Raw genomic sequence first — 17,687 nt, 5'->3', positions numbered from 1 at the left:
ACAACAACAACAACCCTAAATTATAAATGTAAACAAACACTCAACTCAAATGAAAACAACAAACAAAATACAAATGCAAGAAACGAATTCTATTTCAAAATGAATCATGAAACCTTTTATTGTATGTATTTTCATTTAGTTAATTAATCAGCTGTCATGTCAGAGAGGCAGTCAGTCCCGTTTATTCATTTATACGCATGTATTTATTTATTTAGCCATATAGGACAGAACCTGGAGTATAGACTCGAGATTAAGCCACTTACCTTCAAAGAACCTCTGTAAAGCCTCCGTTTCATCGACCACGTCCATGCTTATCTGCTGCTGAACTCCTCCATGTAGCGCTGAGGCCGGACCGGGCTCTCCGCGTCTCACCCAGCCATGCACTCCTTCTCCTTCTTCTCCTTCTCCTTCTTCTCCTCCTCCTCCTCCTCTGGGTGCCTCAAGCCAGCGCTGCTGTCGCCCTTCCTCACTGAGAAAACCCTTAGCCCAGGGAGCGACACAACACTTCTCTCCTGATGAAGATTTCCCCTTATAATGAATGACTTCAAAGCGAGTCGAACCTGCAGCACTTCTTCTCTTCTCTTCTCTGAAGCGTCCTAAAAACAGCAGGTCACCTCAAGTCCTGAGATGTCAGGTGTTCTTGTGACTCCAATTGCGCAGCCTATACTGAAGACCCGACTTTCCAAATAATAATAATAATAATAATAATAATAATAATAATAATAATAATAATAATAAAATATTAAATAGCTATTACCGCACCTAATAATATTTATTTAAATTATTAGCCTATTTATAACGTTTATCCGCTAGGAAAGCCATGTTAAAAGTCAGAATCCCCGGTCTGGGTAACTTGCATTACGCAAATGACTCCCGGTCTCGCGCGTGCGCTCGCCTCGACGGAGCAACAGCACGGAAGCATAGAGGATGCGCGAGACAGAGGCCACCTACTAACACTTACTACTGACACACAGCGTATGGTGTGCTGCTGAACAGCATCACACATTTCAGTAGTCCATGGAGATTACATGTAGCACATATATAAACAGGTGCTGCACATGGATAGAATATAGCTTACATATAAACACATATGCATCACACATATACACCTAAATATACTGTGTAAAAGTCTTAGGCAATTAACTAAACACTAAACAATCTTATCATGTATCATTGGCCTCACCCAAAAACATGCTGAACATGATGTGCATGCTACAGAAGAACAGATATGAAAAGATAAATGACATGGGTTGTATCGTTGTTTGTATCGTATGCCTTAAGCATACAAAGCATTTTTTTTTTACACTGATGTAATTAATGTACTAGAAGTGCATAAGTTAATGCTGTTAACATAACAAGGTTATAAGACAGAATGTGTTATGTCTACTCACATGTTAGACAATAAATGAGTCAATCGTTTCAGAGTCAGTTGAAACATTATTGTGACACTTTGTCCGTTCATTTGAAGCAATTTCTTGATTCTTGAATAAATGGAATAAAGTAATAACAAAGCATCTCTCTCTTAATCTCTCCCCAAAACCCCCTTGACACACCACAGCAACAACAATCTTCACCTGCACCATCGGTAACCCTCTGTGCAAAATATATATGTATATATATATATATATGTATATATATATATATATATATATATATATATATATATATATATATATATATATATATATATATATATATATATATAAAATATTTTGCACAGATGGTGTGCTTTCTTATATATAATTTTTTTTTGCAGTATATATATATATATATATATATATATATATATATATATATATATATATATATATATATATATATATATATATATATATATATATACTGTATAAAGAAAAAAAAGTCTTATGCATGTGTAAAGCACAAATACTGAAATTGACCTTTGTACTTAATTTTATTTTTAATAGACTGCAAAAGGCAGTACACAGTGATTTAAAACAATATGGAGAAATAAAACGTATTTAATGTAACAATTCTTAGCTTTTTAAAAATGCACAAGAAGTCTCAGGTACGAGGTGTTAGCAGTGTTATAGCTGTTGGAAATGAGCTGGTAAGTTTTTCTGAGCATTATGGAGAATCTGTACAGACTTTGACTGTCACACTTGCTTCTGTTCTCACGGTTTAATATGTTACTTACCCACTTGATTCTGTAACACTGATTTTTTTTTCTGTATGTTTGTTTGAAATGGAACATGTTTGGAAATCTAAAATGTTTCTGTACTGAAATAGAAGTCACGAAACTATATATAGATCTATAACCAAATGTGTATATTAGACACGAGACTAGTGGGTAGTAAGTATAGCTATAAAGTTAGGTTTCAGAGGTGAAAATGTGCAACATGTGTAGATTGTAAGCAGATGGGGTATGAAGCATGGCTCTAAAGGAGGAAAGTGTCCGACTAAAGCCTGTAATGAATCTCTCGTAGACTTTTGACATTTGACACATGACAGTATTGGGGGGGGGATTATGTGCCAAAATCACTAGACAATCCATCGTGAGCAATTTTCACTTTGGGAAGTGATATCCTGAATATCTGAAGTGTGAAGTGTGAAGGATTATTATACTGAAACTCAGAATCTAACAGCCATCCGAATCTACTCTAGTTTTCCACTGAAGCATTTCAAAGTAAAATATAAAATACTTTTATTAATCAAATGCAATTTTCATGATAATATTTTTTTTAGACGTATTTCAGTGTAAAACTTGCCAAACAATATCTTTCCCTGTTTTAAAATACTCATCCAGTCATTTTTCCTGTCAGTTGCCTACAATAAAAGTATTTTCATCCAAATAAAAAAACAAAACAAATATTATTTACATAAATGATTGAATGTGTCATTTTAGGCCAGACCGTTTGATGTACCATTTGACAATATGTCCGAACAAGTCAGAAGTGTAGTTGAGGTGCTGTGTGGGATATTTTTCCTGTGTTTGGGGGTCTGACATGGTTTGGGTGAGTGATTGTGAATGGATGAGGTGTGATGTGTGCAGTGAATACTGTAGGAGCTGAATGATGTATTTCTCCTCTCTTTATCTGCGACCTCTTTACACACAATAATGCTGTGTCCTTTCTCCCCCCTGCTCTTGTGAGATGCTGTTTTGTTGTCTTTATCCTCACAGCTGGAGCATCTCTCTCTCTGTCTCTCTCTCTCTCTCTGTCTCTCTCTCTCTCTCCGTCTCTCTCTCTCTCTCTGTTTAACCTAAACAACGCACCAGTTATTTCATTAACACAGTAGGGATTGTTTAGACGGACACAGGCGAGAGAAAGACAAATCGAAGCCTTGGAGGACAATGAAACATCTGGCCATGTTAATGCACTTCATCTCTGTTTGCATGTATATCCAATCTACATGCGCCTGAATACATGCAATCCTATAGGCTACTGTTAGTGGTTCACAATACAAAACTGCCTGCAGTGTGTGTGTGTGTGTGTGTGTGTGTGTGTGTGTATTCATAGACTTTGATTTGGAGAATGGAAACCTAATGCAAGCCCTGCCGATACTGTGATTATACTGTACATGGATTAAAAGTATGTCGTGAGCCATTTGACTACACTTTTGGAGGGGAAAAAAAGTGTAGTAAAAGTTCTTCAAGTGCTATTTGAGGGTTGTGTGGATATACTTAAGAGATTTGGGGTTCTTAAACTCACTCTACTGATAGGGAAACAGTGTTGTAGGGTTCTACATAGAGCGTTAAAGGGACAACCGAGGAAAGTGTAGGTGTTGTAAAGTTTAGAAATTTCGAATGCATTTTTCACGTGGTGTTCCGAGCGAGGAAGTGCAGCAAAGTCACATGAAATAATAACAGCAAATAAAACAAAACATCTCTGATGATTAGTTTACAAACCCTTCATTCTGTGCATTGCTCTTAATAGTGCACACTGACTGGGGCACACAGAGTGGGTTTGTTACTGACACTGAGCATGTGTCTCCCTGATGAGACACACACACACACACACACACACACTCTGATGGGATGGTTGCTCCGCCTCACATATTCATCTTTATCTCTCCCTCTTTTTCAACAGGTGTGCTTCCTCACAGCGCTGTCACAGTTATCTCAGCCTGCATTCCAATCATTTATGAATGTGTGTGTGTGTGTGTGTGTGTGTGTGTGTGTGTGTGTGTGTGTGTGTGTGTGTGTGTGTGTGTGTGTAAGCGTCAGTGCACATTTGTGAGTGTAATAATAATAATAATAATAATAATAATAATAATAAGCATCCTTTTTTCTTGTTGTTGTTATTGTTGTTTTAAAAACAATAATATAATAATAGAAGACAGATATTTACATTCACAAGTATAAGAAGAAAAAATATACTAAAATAATTGATAGTCTATAGCACTTCAACAAAAAAAGACTTTACAAAAGGCTTTACAGAATAATTATAACACATTAAAAAAAAAGAAAATAAGACATAATAAAAAAAGATTACAATGCAAACTAAGAAAAGATATGATGTATTTCTTTCTTAAGACATTATGTTTCCCTTTCTTAAGGCAAAAATAGATTAAAACACAGATTAAAATGTTACTCAAAAAAATATTAGCTAATGAACCACAAATTAATAATAAATAAAAATCTAGTAGGTATAGGTTAGAAAATTATTTGGGGCAAAACCATTCAGCCATTTAAAAACTAATAAAACAATTTTAAAATCATTTTTCTAATATTCTGAACTCAATGTAATCCGGTATCATTAGAGAGCCACCACCATATTTAACCGTGGGCATGAGGTACTTTTCCATATGGCTGCCTCTTTGTGTGCACCAAAACCAGCTCTGGTGTTTATTACCAAAAAGCTCTGTTTTGGTTTCATCTGAACATATGTAAACAAAATATAAACATCAGTGGGAATATACTTCAAATATATTTTTCTCATATGAATTCATAGGGATGCCAATAATTGCTGCACACCTATATTTAACAAAGAATTGTTTGATATCCATGAGAACAGAGTACTTTGTGAATTGTTCTTAACTAAAGATCAAAAGGTGAAACAATAAAGACATTTTTTCACAGCCAGTATTAATGGCGGGCGCTGTAACATGCCACCAATAGAAGGCAACAAATTACCAGTAGAGAGCCACACGGACCATTAGAGTTTCCATTTCGAACCAATACACTTCACATTAAAACCATTACAAATGCTAGGGTTTCTATTGTTGTTGTTGTTTTGTTTGTTTGTTTGTTTTTTTGCAGAGATGTAGAGAAAACCTGCACAGAATCTCCACACAGACAGTAACCTGAGCTCAGGATTGACATGTGATGCATTTTTATTTATTTAACTCACTCTACAGCCTAAGAGGATTTTTGGATTCATATTTCTTTAACTAGACAGTCTATTAATGCCTTCTGAATAAACTTTTACACTGGCGTTCAGAGGATGTCATGCACCCCTGCACTAATCTACACTCTTTTGCAACATGAAACATGCATACTCCTTTTCACTAGGAGGCGCTACAGACTCTTAAACACATAACGACACGCAACCGAAGGAGTACACAAGCAAGATGGCGACGAGGCGAACAGGTAATTACTATCGTTGCCATAGATACGATTGTTCGCTCTATAAAATAGCATTTCGAAAGACTTTTTTTCGTAGTAAACGTTATTTACACGTGTTAATGTCTGAGTGTATTTTTGTAAGACGGGGTTGTGTTAATTGTTCCAATGTTTACTGTTTTATTTATTCTGCACACAATACTGAGCGTTATGTTTCTAATTATTAAGTAGGAAACTAAACATATATATATATATATATATATATATATATATATATATATATATATATATATATATATATATATATATATATAAAATTTATTATTATTATTATTATTATTATTATTATTATTATTATTATTGTTGTTGTTGTTGTTAATTAGAAGGTAAAGCCAGCACTGAACCTTTAGATAGCCCTAATACGCCAGATATTATTATCTTACATACAGCTGTAAAGTGAGGTTGGGGAAAATCTGGTGAAAGGATGGACATTTAGCAAATGTTTTGCCAAAAAAAAAAAAAAAGTTATTCTGTTTTCAAAGCGATGCTAAATCGATTGTTTTTAGGCTTTCCTATTGTCTATAGACTCTATAGACTTTCTATAACTATCCCCTGAAACGATATGACTGATATGATTCCCTGTACATTTTCGTCTTTTTTGGTCCATTGTACAGTTAATGACCTTTAATAATAGCAAGACAACTGATCATAGAAAGTCTGAAATAGCTGCAACAGTCTGCTATAAACATTTATGAAACTTTCTCACAAAGCCAATAAGAGCACATGGCTATGTAAGGTTCCAGTAGTGTGACAAGAGCAAAATGTTTCAGCACAAATTTAGAAAAATACAACACACACACACACACAAAGGACAGTGCAGGTGCTGGCATAACTGCAAAATTTGGCAAATGGTAAATAGTCATGCAATTGTATACCATAGTTAGTCTGTTGTCTATTTCAAATCTGTGGAAGACATTCAGTCAGCAATGTAGATAGATCTAAGTCAAGGTTGAACTACAACTCCTTGCTGGTTTTACAGATTTGCCTTAATCTATACGGCTAACTATAATAATTTTCTTTATTAATATTCTTTATTTCTGCCTCCATTTTATTGTCCTCAGACAGAACTGCCAGTGTTGTATCCTTTCTATAATGTATACAATGTACACTAACTAAACGTCCTTGTGTTAGTTATGCTGGAGCCGTAACATAGAGCCTTTTCATGTAGCATTTGAAACATTATTATTATTATTTTGGGACAAGAGATATGCAACAAGATATTTACATAAACCGTGCATATTTACAAGGTAACATATGTAATGTGTACTTTTAAAACAAGCCTGATTTGTTATCCTTTCCTAAATGTGCTATGTTAATCAAATAAAATAAAATACAATCAATTATTTAGCCTTGACCTAAGGCCTGAGCTTTCCTCTGTGCTTCTCCAAATTCTGCTGTACGCCTCTGCTTTCTACAGCCTCTTCTACTTCCTTTCCAGCCTCTGCATGATCATCTACAAAAGTAAGTACATACAGTACATCCCTGAATAAAATAATGAGCAGCGGAAAAACATAATGAATCTGCATGTTTACAAGAACATGACAGAACGGGACATTTGTTTAGAAGGTTGTACCGTTCATAGGTTTCTGTTTTGTGATGACAGTCTAAAGACAGAGAAAGGCTTTCTTTAAGGGATTGTTGGATAATTAAGGGTTCTGAGGGATAATTAAGGTTCTACGTGGAGCCCTTTCTTAAAACAGGAAAACATTGTGTAGGGTCTGTTGTAGAGGGACAACCGATGCACCCTGGAGATTTTAAACATTCTTAGAAAATGTTTGCTGATCTGCCTCTTACCAACCCTTATCATACTTTGAATAAAAGCATTTACCAAATGGCATTTATTTACCAAATAAATGCAATATAAATGTTGTGTGACACAGGTCAGGTGCTGAGTTACCCTGACAATTATTTGGTGCTAGATGTGTGCTTGCTCCTGCTGATGGCTGCTTTCGAGATCTTGAGAGTCTACTGGGGTAAGTTAGATGCAGAAAGTCTACTGGGGTAAGTTAGATGCAGAAAGTCTACTGGGGTAAGTTAGATGCAGAGAGTCTACTGGGGTAAGTTAGATACAGAGAGTCTACTGGGGTAAGTTAGATGCAGAGAGTCTACTGGGGTAAGTTAGATACAGAGAGTCTACTGGGGTAAGTTAAATATAGAGAGTCTACTGGGGTAAGGTGCTTGACCTGATTAATACAGGTTATATTTAAATTGATTTATTTCATCAATGGGTAATGTATATTTTTTTTCACTTTGTATCTTATTAATTTATGGCTACATCACTTGAATGTGTTCTCAGGCGTGAGAGGCAACTTGCAGGAGAGCGAGAGATATCTCGGTGCCAGTGTCCTCATCACAGGAGCCACACTTCTGCTCTCAGTGTACTTCCTGGTCTGGCAGTCATATGTGCTGAGAGCTGATGTCATCATTAACGCCATCCTGCTCTGCATCTATGGCCTCTCTGGAGTAGCCGGCTTCGGAGCCCTTGCACGCTTCACCAGGTTAGTCTTTATCGGTCAAACAGTACACAACATCTGCAGCGACACAACCCCTGTGCTGCAGATAAGACCAGATTAACATCAATGACATTGTTTTAAGTGTACAGGATGGTAAAATCTTGCCCTATAGAGGCCACACATTTTTACACAAATGGAAGCTTGAAGAAGACAAAATTAATCAGAGATAATACTTCATTCAAAGACCGAATTTTCTATGGCACATTGACTTAGGCCTACTTCTAGTGAGCTGTAACCATAACAGATGATCATAACTTGATCAGCTTAACCATCAAGCCCTGGACACGTTCAGTCACTTCTGTGTTTTCATTCCTTCACGGCAGCTTATCTCTTTCTGGCACTGTCAATATAAATATGAGGCTATTCATCATGTAGTTCGCTGTGCAAAAAATAGGACGTGCTGCATCAAGTGCTCTTTTATAGGCTTGCAGCAACTTGCTTGAAACCCTCACTTGTTTGACGTTAACAATTAGGACTTTTTCTTCATCATGATGATGATTATGATGACGACAATCAGCCTTAATACTGTAAATCTGCAGTATATTAGACTACTATAAGATGTTTATTTGTCTTCTGCTTATTCACATATTATCATACAAGTCTAAACCCATTCTCTGTGATTGGTCCTTGCTGAGAATCGCAAAGTGTTTTGAGTAAGAGACCAATGCTGAGATTACTTTTGTTGCAGGTTACAGTAAGGGTACATAGAGGGTGCTCATGAGCCCTAAATTACAAACAGGACATCCTGTGGCCTTGCTGTTGCTGTAGAACAGTAGTTTTAGTGTCCCTTGCTTGTATACTGTAGTTCAATTGACAGCAAATGAAAAACCTCATTGTCAGTGTGCATTTTCTGTCCACCAGTGTTAAAGTGCTAGACTTTAAATGCGTTAGTTTAGACAGAACTGATGCCCTATATACCAACAGTGTATCTGCAAGGATGTGTCATTTAGGGCTTTGAAAGTGTGCTCACAAGCACCCTCTATGTGCCCTTTCTGCACCCTTTGGCTGTTCCCAAAATCCTTTGCAGTTGTTAGTGAGAACCTATCACAAAGAGTACAGCTTCATTAAAGCCAAGAACAGCAAAAAAAACATTCCTCCATCTTCAGTAACCGCTTTATCCTAGTCGGGGGTGTGCTGGATCCCAGGTAAACCTACACACACACGTGTGAAGAACATGCAAAAAACTCTGCACAGACAGTAACCCGAGTTCAGGATCAACCCAGAGACCCTGGATCTATTGTAAAAGATATAGAGATACCGATAGAGTCAGACTGAAGTTAGGATGTTGTTATTATTTTAACATGTCATCAAGTAGCATTAGAGTAATATCTTAATTGAAGCAAACCCTGCGAAACTGAAGTTAGCACCGACTGTCTACTGGTATATATCAAGCCATTGTGAAAGCACCGTGTTCAACACAACTGAAATGTAATGAAGCCTTGAGGACCGAGGAGGTGTCAAATGAGGAGGTGTCAAATGAGGAGGTGTCAAATGCTTGCTTTTACAGCTTCACATCCTCGATCACGCCAAAGCTCCACACCTTAGAAACTCTCCTGTGGCAAAAGAAAGAAAAGTTACAAAAGAGAAATCTGGCAACCTCAGAAGCATGAACATGGGTAAATTTAATGGGCTGACCTTAAACTCAAGTCTGAATACAGAAAACTAGCTACTTAGAATTACCTGCGTAAATGCTGACATAGCTTTTGAATATAATTTGTAGAATGTATAACCTGTTACTATGCATGTTCTCAGTTTGTTTGTTTTTTAGAGTTGAGGCCTCAATGCAGAATTCACCATGGTCAGGTTTATTGAGACTATAAATGAAGAATAAGGTGTATAACAGTGAACTAGTACGTTCCCGAGATTTTCATATGACAAACACAAAAGATCATCAGTACTACTTGATAATTTGATTTCCCTTTACACAGATTGCATCATTCGTCCTTCCCATTTCTATTTTTTCACCCATTGTTTATGGGGATGAATGAAATCAGCTTGTTTACTTAGCTTAGGACTTTGGTGTGAATTATTTATATGCAGGGCATTCAGGAGTCTTGACACTTTATCTGCAGCACAGCACTGGTGTGGCTGATTCTTTGTCCCTATATGCATTAAATATGCTTTTGTGTTGGGCTTGACGCCATAGAACCACTCCCAACCAGTCGGACTGTGTTACAGCTATAACCTGTCTGCTGAAACTATATAAATTAAGCTTGAAGCTATATAAACGGAAAAATATAGATGTATACATTAGAATTCAATAGACACCAATAGATATTTAAACTGGTATCCAGTAACCGATATATTTTTAGGTGCACAACTGAAATGCAAACTGGATTCGTTGGATCTTAAGTAGGAAGGGAACAACATACAGCTGTTTGTAATAAATATGAGCATATGCCTGGAAGCAGCTTTAATTCATAAATAAAACGGTAAAACTGAAGCGTTAGATTCTTTTAAATGCTAAAAATTCACCCCTAGTGATTATTTCTCTTTTTGCAAGATCAATAGGTAAATAGGTGAGTGCAATAAAATAAAAATAATTAATTAATACTTTTAAAAAATTAGAAAAGCGGAGGGGGTGAATATTTATCAGTTAATCAGTTTTTTTTTTCTAGATTTTTGTTTTATTTGAATAATTCTGAGGATATCAATTAATTGGATGTCCTCAGAATTATGTTAAAATAAAAATCTTTTTTTTTTTTTTTTTTTTTTTTTTTTTTTAAACCTGCTTAACTGACAAATATTCACCCCATTTCTTTCAACAATCTGAATTAGGACTAGTGTTTAATTGTCTTGAGCACTCATAATAAATGTTAAACACGTATGTTCATTTCAAATCCAATGTCTTGACATTAGGAGGTCTCACAGCTAACATTTCAGATCAGATCACTCTTGCTGTCATGAAGAGAAAGGAACTGCCTGTTCAGTTTTGAGATAAAGTTGTTAGGAAGAAAGAAAAAAAAAAAGATTATAAAAAGATGAGCAAAGCCTGGAACCTTCCTAAAGAGCACTGTGAAATCCATTCTAGCAAAGTGGAAAGAATATAGCAAGCAGAAGCAGCAAGCTCAGTCTGTCCTTTCAAAGAAGAGCAGTTGTCAGAGAAGTGTCCAAGAGGCCAGCTACAACACTGAAGGAGTGACAGATCTCACTGGCTGAAATGGGAGAACCTGGGCAGACCTCAACAATATCATCAGCTCGTCATAGAGCCGACGTCTATGGGAAAGTGGCTAGAAGGAAGCCAGTTCTGAGGAAGGCTAACGAAAAGGCAAGCCTGGAATTTTCTAGAAGGCATGTGACTAAATCTGAGAGCTTTTGGGGAAAAAAAAGATTGTGAGCCATTTGATGTAAAAGAAAAGTGTTATGTTTGGCACAGAACGAATACAGCCCAACACCCCGATGACAGCATTACTACTATCAAGCACGATGGTGGTAGCATCATGCTCTGCGGTTGCTTTTCAGCAGGAGGAACTGGAAAGCTTGGCAACATGGATGGAGACAAATACTTGAGGAGAACCTGTTCCAGTCAGCCAGAAATCTGTGTCTAGGCAGAAAATTTACATCCCAACAGGACAGTGAGCTAAAACACAGGGCAGAAAACAACAAAGGAATGGCTTAAAAGAAAAAGGTTTGTATTTTGAAATGGCTTAGCCAAAGCCCAGACGTATATCCAATTGAAAATCTGTGGTATGACCTTAAAAATAGCATTTTTTAATAAAGCATTTAAGGTTTCTCCATCTAATTTGGTTGAGGTTGAGAAAGTTTGTTCAAGTTCACGTTCAAGTGGCTTTATTGTCATTTCAACCATATACCATATACACTGGTACAGTACACAGTGAAACGAAAACAACGTTCCTCCAGGATCACGGTGCTACATAAAACACACACTAACCACATGATACGAGACAGAACTAAATAAGATCTACACATTCTACACAAAGTACACATTTAGACGTGTGCTAACAACACAAGACAGTACTGCAAGTACTAAAACAGGACAATAGGGACAGTCAGAGGCAGTGTAGCGCCGAACAGTACACAGTTCTAGTGTAGAAGTGTCTGATGTAACAGGTAGTGCAAAAAGAATAACAATAATTAAAAAAGGCTGTGAATATAAACATAACATGCTATGACTTAGTCTTCAGGAGATTGGCTTATACCATATATGGACATAGCAGTTATTGCAGTAGCAGCCAGGTAAAGAGTATAATAGTGACAAGAAATTAAATACTATATTTTTATAAGTACAGTAGCAGCAAAAATATAACAGAGTCAATGCAGGAATGTGCAGATATTGCACCAGGAGTGGGATGGTGTTCAGTTCAGTGTTTGTTGAGGAATGAGAGAAAATGCCAATATCGAAATGTGCAAAGCTCATAGAGACACATCTGAAACAACTCAACGCTTTAACTGCTGCAAAAGTACAGTACACTAAGTATTGATTTTTTGGGGTGAATACTTATGTTAGGCTGTGTTTCGATTTTTTTTTTTTTTTTTTACTTTTAAATAATTCTGAAGACATCTAAATAATTTATTTTCTTTTATTTCTGTAGAGAGTACATTCTAATGTACTTAAATAATACAGTATATAAAACTAAAGAGTTATACATTGCTGAAATCTATTGCGCAGTCCTATTTACAGGGATGTGATTCTACTGTTGAGCCACATTTTTTGTAGGTTTTTTGCTTTATCTGGAAGTAGTTGGACAATCATGTTGTGTTGCACTTACCTTATCTTGGATCACTCGAGGACACTCAAGACTAAAGAGGCCTAAGATCTGTCAGTGCTTAAATATTCATGTGAATTTAAATGATGATGCTGCCGAAGCCAGCTTTTGCTGCTCTATCAGTCAGTGTTATCTGAGAAGTTGTATTCTGCTTCAACTCTTCACAGCTTGGTCTTCATTGTGCTTGCTCAACACACTTCATATCTTTCAAATATTTCTTCTTTGGCTATGTCACAACCGACAATTTTTTGTAGGTTTATCTAACCTTTATACATATTTTTAAGAAACCTAAAGTAACACTGTACTGGTATACAGTTTGATTGCTCCCGTGCTCTGAAAAACAAAAACAAACTCACCTATTCGAGTATTTATGAACATGTTATGAATATGAAAGGCATGTTAAAATATGGGAAATAAAACAAAATGATGAAAAGTCATGGCTTTCTAAGCTTGGTTTCGGCAAGCCCAGTCCCATTTAACGCTGATATAGGACCAGCCTTGTTTACAGAAATCATCATATCATTTCAGTTATATGGTTTGGTGTTAGGGTGAAGATCGGAAAGACTGCACAAAAGTAGAGATTAGTACTATTGTGAAACACTGATTTGGGTAGTGTTACTTAGAAGCGTAGAAGCTAAGCTAATTAGCTAGTAACGTATCTAATGTAATGGCGAGATACAGATTCTTGAAGCATTGGAGCATTCCAGACAGATGTGTTGTAAAATGGTTCCTTTCTCAAAGCTTTAGTTGCACAATAGACACTCCTAGAGGTCAAAGGAATATAGTCTTATGTCTCATGTAACATTGCACTGTGTGTGTAAAAGCCAGTAAGAAATAAATGGCTGTTATAAGCAATATCAAATGAAGGAACTACTGAACATGTGGCTAAGTAGTTAGCATGTTCGACTCACACCTCCAGGGTTGGGGTTCGATTCCCACCATGGTCCAGTGTGTGCAGAGTTTGCATGTTCTCCCCGTGCTTTGGGGGTTTCCTCCGGGTACTCCGGTTTCCTCCCCCAGTCCAAAGACATGCATGGTAGACTGATTGGCACGTCCAAAAGTGTCTGTAGTGTATGAATGGGTGTGTGAATGTGTAGGTGATTGTGTCCTGCGATGGATTGGCGTCCTCGTCCATGCCTTGTGCCTGATGCTCCCTGGGATAGGCTCCAGGTTCTCCCACGACCCTGTAGGATACGTGGTATACAAAATGGATGCATGTGCAGAGATGTGGTGTGGTTTCCAGCTTGTTTTCTGTATATTTATAGAGTTAATACTGCTTTTTTTTTACTGTAGATCTTTAATGTAATCATATCTGTAAGATTAAAATGTAGGGAAGTAGGATAGTGTGCTTCAACTAGACAGTGACATGACGTTTCATTAAGCGCCAATGAATGAAGCTTTGCGATTGAGTAACCGAATATGCTTGTGCATTGTCAGACAACCAAAAAGTGTTTAAGTGACTGTTTAAGATGGTAACTGAAAACAAATAATGAAAATGTCATTCATCTCAGCATTATTAAACAGAAGTAACAATTAAAATGCAAATTTACATGCGTGAACCATTTTGGGAGATATTACTGGCAACTGACACCGCTCTGACACAATACTATCACCAACAACAACCCACAAATTGTATTGTATAGACTATTCTTACAGTATATAGGCTACTCGAAACCCCCCCCCACCACCACCACCAAAACTGAACTTGTCCCTAAGCAAGGATTCATCATCATAGATATCATTACAGGAAAACAACACAAGCTTCCATACTGAGCTTCATCTGAAAGTACCCTGCCTTCTCCACATGCACTGCGAAGCTCCAATACCCAGCATAACATCACTAGTTAATACTAGCACTAGCTAACTTAGCTAACGGACCGGTTAACCGCTAGTAAATTTGCTCACATCTGTCACAGGTACACAGACATAAGGAGGATCTCAGCATCTTGACTCTTGATTTGCACCACCATCATCAAGTTCTCAGCATTCTCAACTAGCCAAACATTTAAATATAATATACCGTAACAATCGAGACACTTTAGTTCATCACTAACTAGCGTTAGGTTTTGTTAGTTTTCTAGTGTTAGCTAAGGTTAGCATTAGTGTAAGTGTTAGTTAACTACTGTGAGTTGGGCTGGCAGGAGGACAGTATGAGCATATTCATTTATTTAGAGCAGAGATTGTACCACTTTTAATAGGTATAAAATGTGTAGAGATGCTCCTAGGGAATTTCTTGTCGTTTGGGTATTTAAAAAAGTAAAACAGCGTTTTGTTGTAAATGGATTATTTTAGCAGTTTCAACTGACATGTTCTCTTGGTTACCTGAACTGAAGATAAGTAATTATTACCTTATAAATTTTCTTGCTCTTTCTTCTGTTTTTCAGCATTTATTCATGACACACTAGGTGTTGTCCTGATGGTATAAATCCATGTCTACAGCTGCACTTCACCTGACGTGTGGACTTCATCTTCCATAATGCACCAATGCAGATCCTTCATCTCAGCAAAAACACTGGTTTGAAGTAGGATAAGAGAATTTAAACTGACAAAATGGACCTTAACAAAATCAGTCAGTATTTTCTGTAGATTTTTTTTTTTTTCCCAAATGTGGCAGGAAGTTAGGAAACAAATGTTGAAACAAACCCCAGTCCACATCAATCTGTACTTAGGACAGTCAGTCCTTCCAGGATGTTGTGATTTTGCCATCGCAGAAATGAACGCAAAATCAAGCAAACTCTGCAATATTCGTAGGATCTTACAATTTTGAAAAACTGGCACAGATTTGGGTAGAGACGCGTCATGTGACGTCATCCCAACGCGCTTTCAGCCGAAGCCATCTTCGATTCATGTTCATCGAACATGAGTACGGCTAAAAGGTCTCATTTACCAACAAACATCACTGCGAAAGAGCGTGCAATGCAATTTCGTGCAATTCAAGTCATTTTCTGGCGGGGGGAAGCATAAAAATTTCTGCACATTGCATCGCAAATTTTTTTTTTTTTTTAAAAGTCGCCGCAAAATCAAGCAGTTTTAGCCACAACAATCACAAAAAAAACTCCTGTATGGACTGAACAATACATTTTATTATTTTAAATGATTTCCTCCCATTTATTAGGATCTCTATAGCTGCTGCTTACATGTAAAAATATCAGGCTTGCACCTGTACTGGATCTACAGCAAACTGACTAGATATGTGTACCTAATAACCTGGTAACTCTGTGAAACTTTATATGATGAAATAATGCAGTCATACAGTCTCATGTTTATCTTTAAAAATATAGATTTTGATAAGGGTTTTTATTTATTTATATTTTTCTTATAATAAAGATGTCTCAATAAAAAAAAAAAAAAGTTCTTATATCCTCAATGTGAGGCTGAACTAATGAACCTAATGAATGTTTTCATCAACTTTTTCTGTACCAAGGGTGTTAGTAGTTCTGGAGCTGACTTCATGCACTACTTTAACACATTTATATTTAAAATATTTCACCCTGGCTACCAAATACAGGTCAAAACATCTGTCCCTCAGAAAGTTCTTCTGTTATAATCATGCACGTTATTATCATGGTATATTTTACATCGTTTTAGTACCTAGGTGTTTTTACTAACATTATGGGATGGAATCATGTCACCATTGTTCAGTTTTTAATAGGTATTTTTAGTGTTTTAAGTTTGTCCACTAGAGGGAGTGTGTATATTTTAATTGAGATGAGGACATGACTGTTGTAGCCTTACTCTATTTGTGTTAGATGATAGGTCTCTTTGTGCCAATGACCCAACCAACACCATTTCAATCAGTTTGAACATTTTATTAGTAGTTCAGTGGTACATTTGAACTTTACAGTGATCTATTTGAGTTTACAGTAAGCTCAGTCAGTTTAAAAGGTTATTGTATGAAGTTTATTTATAATGCAAAACCATCATTACAAAATGTCATGGGGCTGTAGTTATAATACCTGTGGGTATTATAGTAATAGTTACGTAAAAGTTATTACACTTGGGTTGTTTTTTTGTTTTGTTTTTTGTGGACAAACACTAAAACTTAATGGCTGGTAAAAATTCAGCCAAAACCAGTCTTCAAAATGAATAAACTCAATGATTTTTCTGTCAGTTAACAGCATTTCAGAGCATTTGTGCATATGAAAGCGGAAGCCAGATTGTTTGTGAAAGGATTGGAAAGAATGCATGTATTGTCTGTTACAGAAATAGAAGAAACGTCTGTCCTTATTAGGCATGATGATCTTTGTGTATGTGTGTTTTAAGAGAACTGGGGGGGAGAGGAAAGAAATCAAAGTGCTTTTCGTTGTCCTCACCAAAGGGAGGACGGAGGCTTTCGGGCTGATGTCAGCCTTGGCAACCAGTGATATCCAAACCAGGGCCCTGTTCCACCATGCTGCTCCTTTCTCATTCTGTTCTTTGAAGCTGCCTCTCCCTGACCATACTGAATTACACACCTGGCTGAAACAGGTGCTGCTCTGATAGGTGGCCAGATGGAAATCCTTCAAGTAAACAAATACGCAACTATTGAAATTTACTCTCTCTCTCATTTTTTCTTCTTCTATATTTATTAGGCCTATTTAGGCAGCCATTCAATTTTTTCATAAAAACAACTGGCTTAATTTGATCAAAGCCAGTGATGATTATTTCTAATGAACTCTAAAGCCTGAATAAAAACAATCTTGAAAATTGTATTTTGAGATAATGACAGACACCCTTACACGGTTAATATGTTAATACTAAGTGTACAAGTCTGTTACACATCTCGAGCTCTCACTCAATTTGTAAGTATTGTAGTATTTCACACATCCCTGCTGGAAAAAAAAAAAACCCTCAAAACAATAGAAACCATCACGGAAATTCTAATGG

The 17,687-nt window shown here is 36.6% G+C and overlaps 2 protein-coding genes across 8 annotated transcripts in view; one reads left to right on the top strand and one right to left on the bottom strand.

Annotated features, from left to right (window-relative positions):
• myrf (myelin regulatory factor) overlaps window positions 1-941 on the bottom strand; it is a 28,479-nt gene extending 27,538 nt beyond the window's left edge. For 3 of the 7 annotated variants that reach the window (XM_017484596.3, XM_017484594.3, XM_017484593.3), the window contains exon 1: window positions 264-940. Coding sequence is in view for 6 of the 7 variants with exons in the window: in XM_017484594.3 (XP_017340083.1) it covers window positions 264-309 (46 nt within the window). In the remaining variant the exon portion in view is untranslated. Of the gene's footprint in view, window positions 1-263 lie in introns of all 7 variants that reach the window. The other 4 variants (XM_047159961.2, XM_053685892.1, XM_017484598.3 and 1 more) reach the window with 2 other exon arrangements.
• Window positions 942-5,469: 4,528 nt separating this feature from the next.
• LOC108274465 (transmembrane protein 80) lies at window positions 5,470-16,936 on the top strand. The gene is made up of 6 exons (XM_017484653.3): window positions 5,470-5,548; window positions 6,643-6,659; window positions 6,949-7,042; window positions 7,462-7,554; window positions 7,878-8,079; window positions 15,206-16,936. Exons 1-6 carry the CDS (start codon window positions 5,530-5,532, stop codon window positions 15,216-15,218), a joined length of 438 nt encoding a protein of 145 aa, XP_017340142.1. The 5' UTR covers window positions 5,470-5,529; the 3' UTR covers window positions 15,219-16,936.
• Window positions 16,937-17,687: the final 751 nt, after the last annotated feature.

This window comes from Ictalurus punctatus, chromosome 14 (assembly GCF_001660625.3).
Source record: "Ictalurus punctatus breed USDA103 chromosome 14, Coco_2.0, whole genome shotgun sequence".
NCBI classification, from domain to species: domain Eukaryota; kingdom Metazoa; phylum Chordata; class Actinopteri; order Siluriformes; family Ictaluridae; genus Ictalurus; species Ictalurus punctatus.
This window is presented reverse-complemented; position numbering and strand designations above follow the sequence as displayed.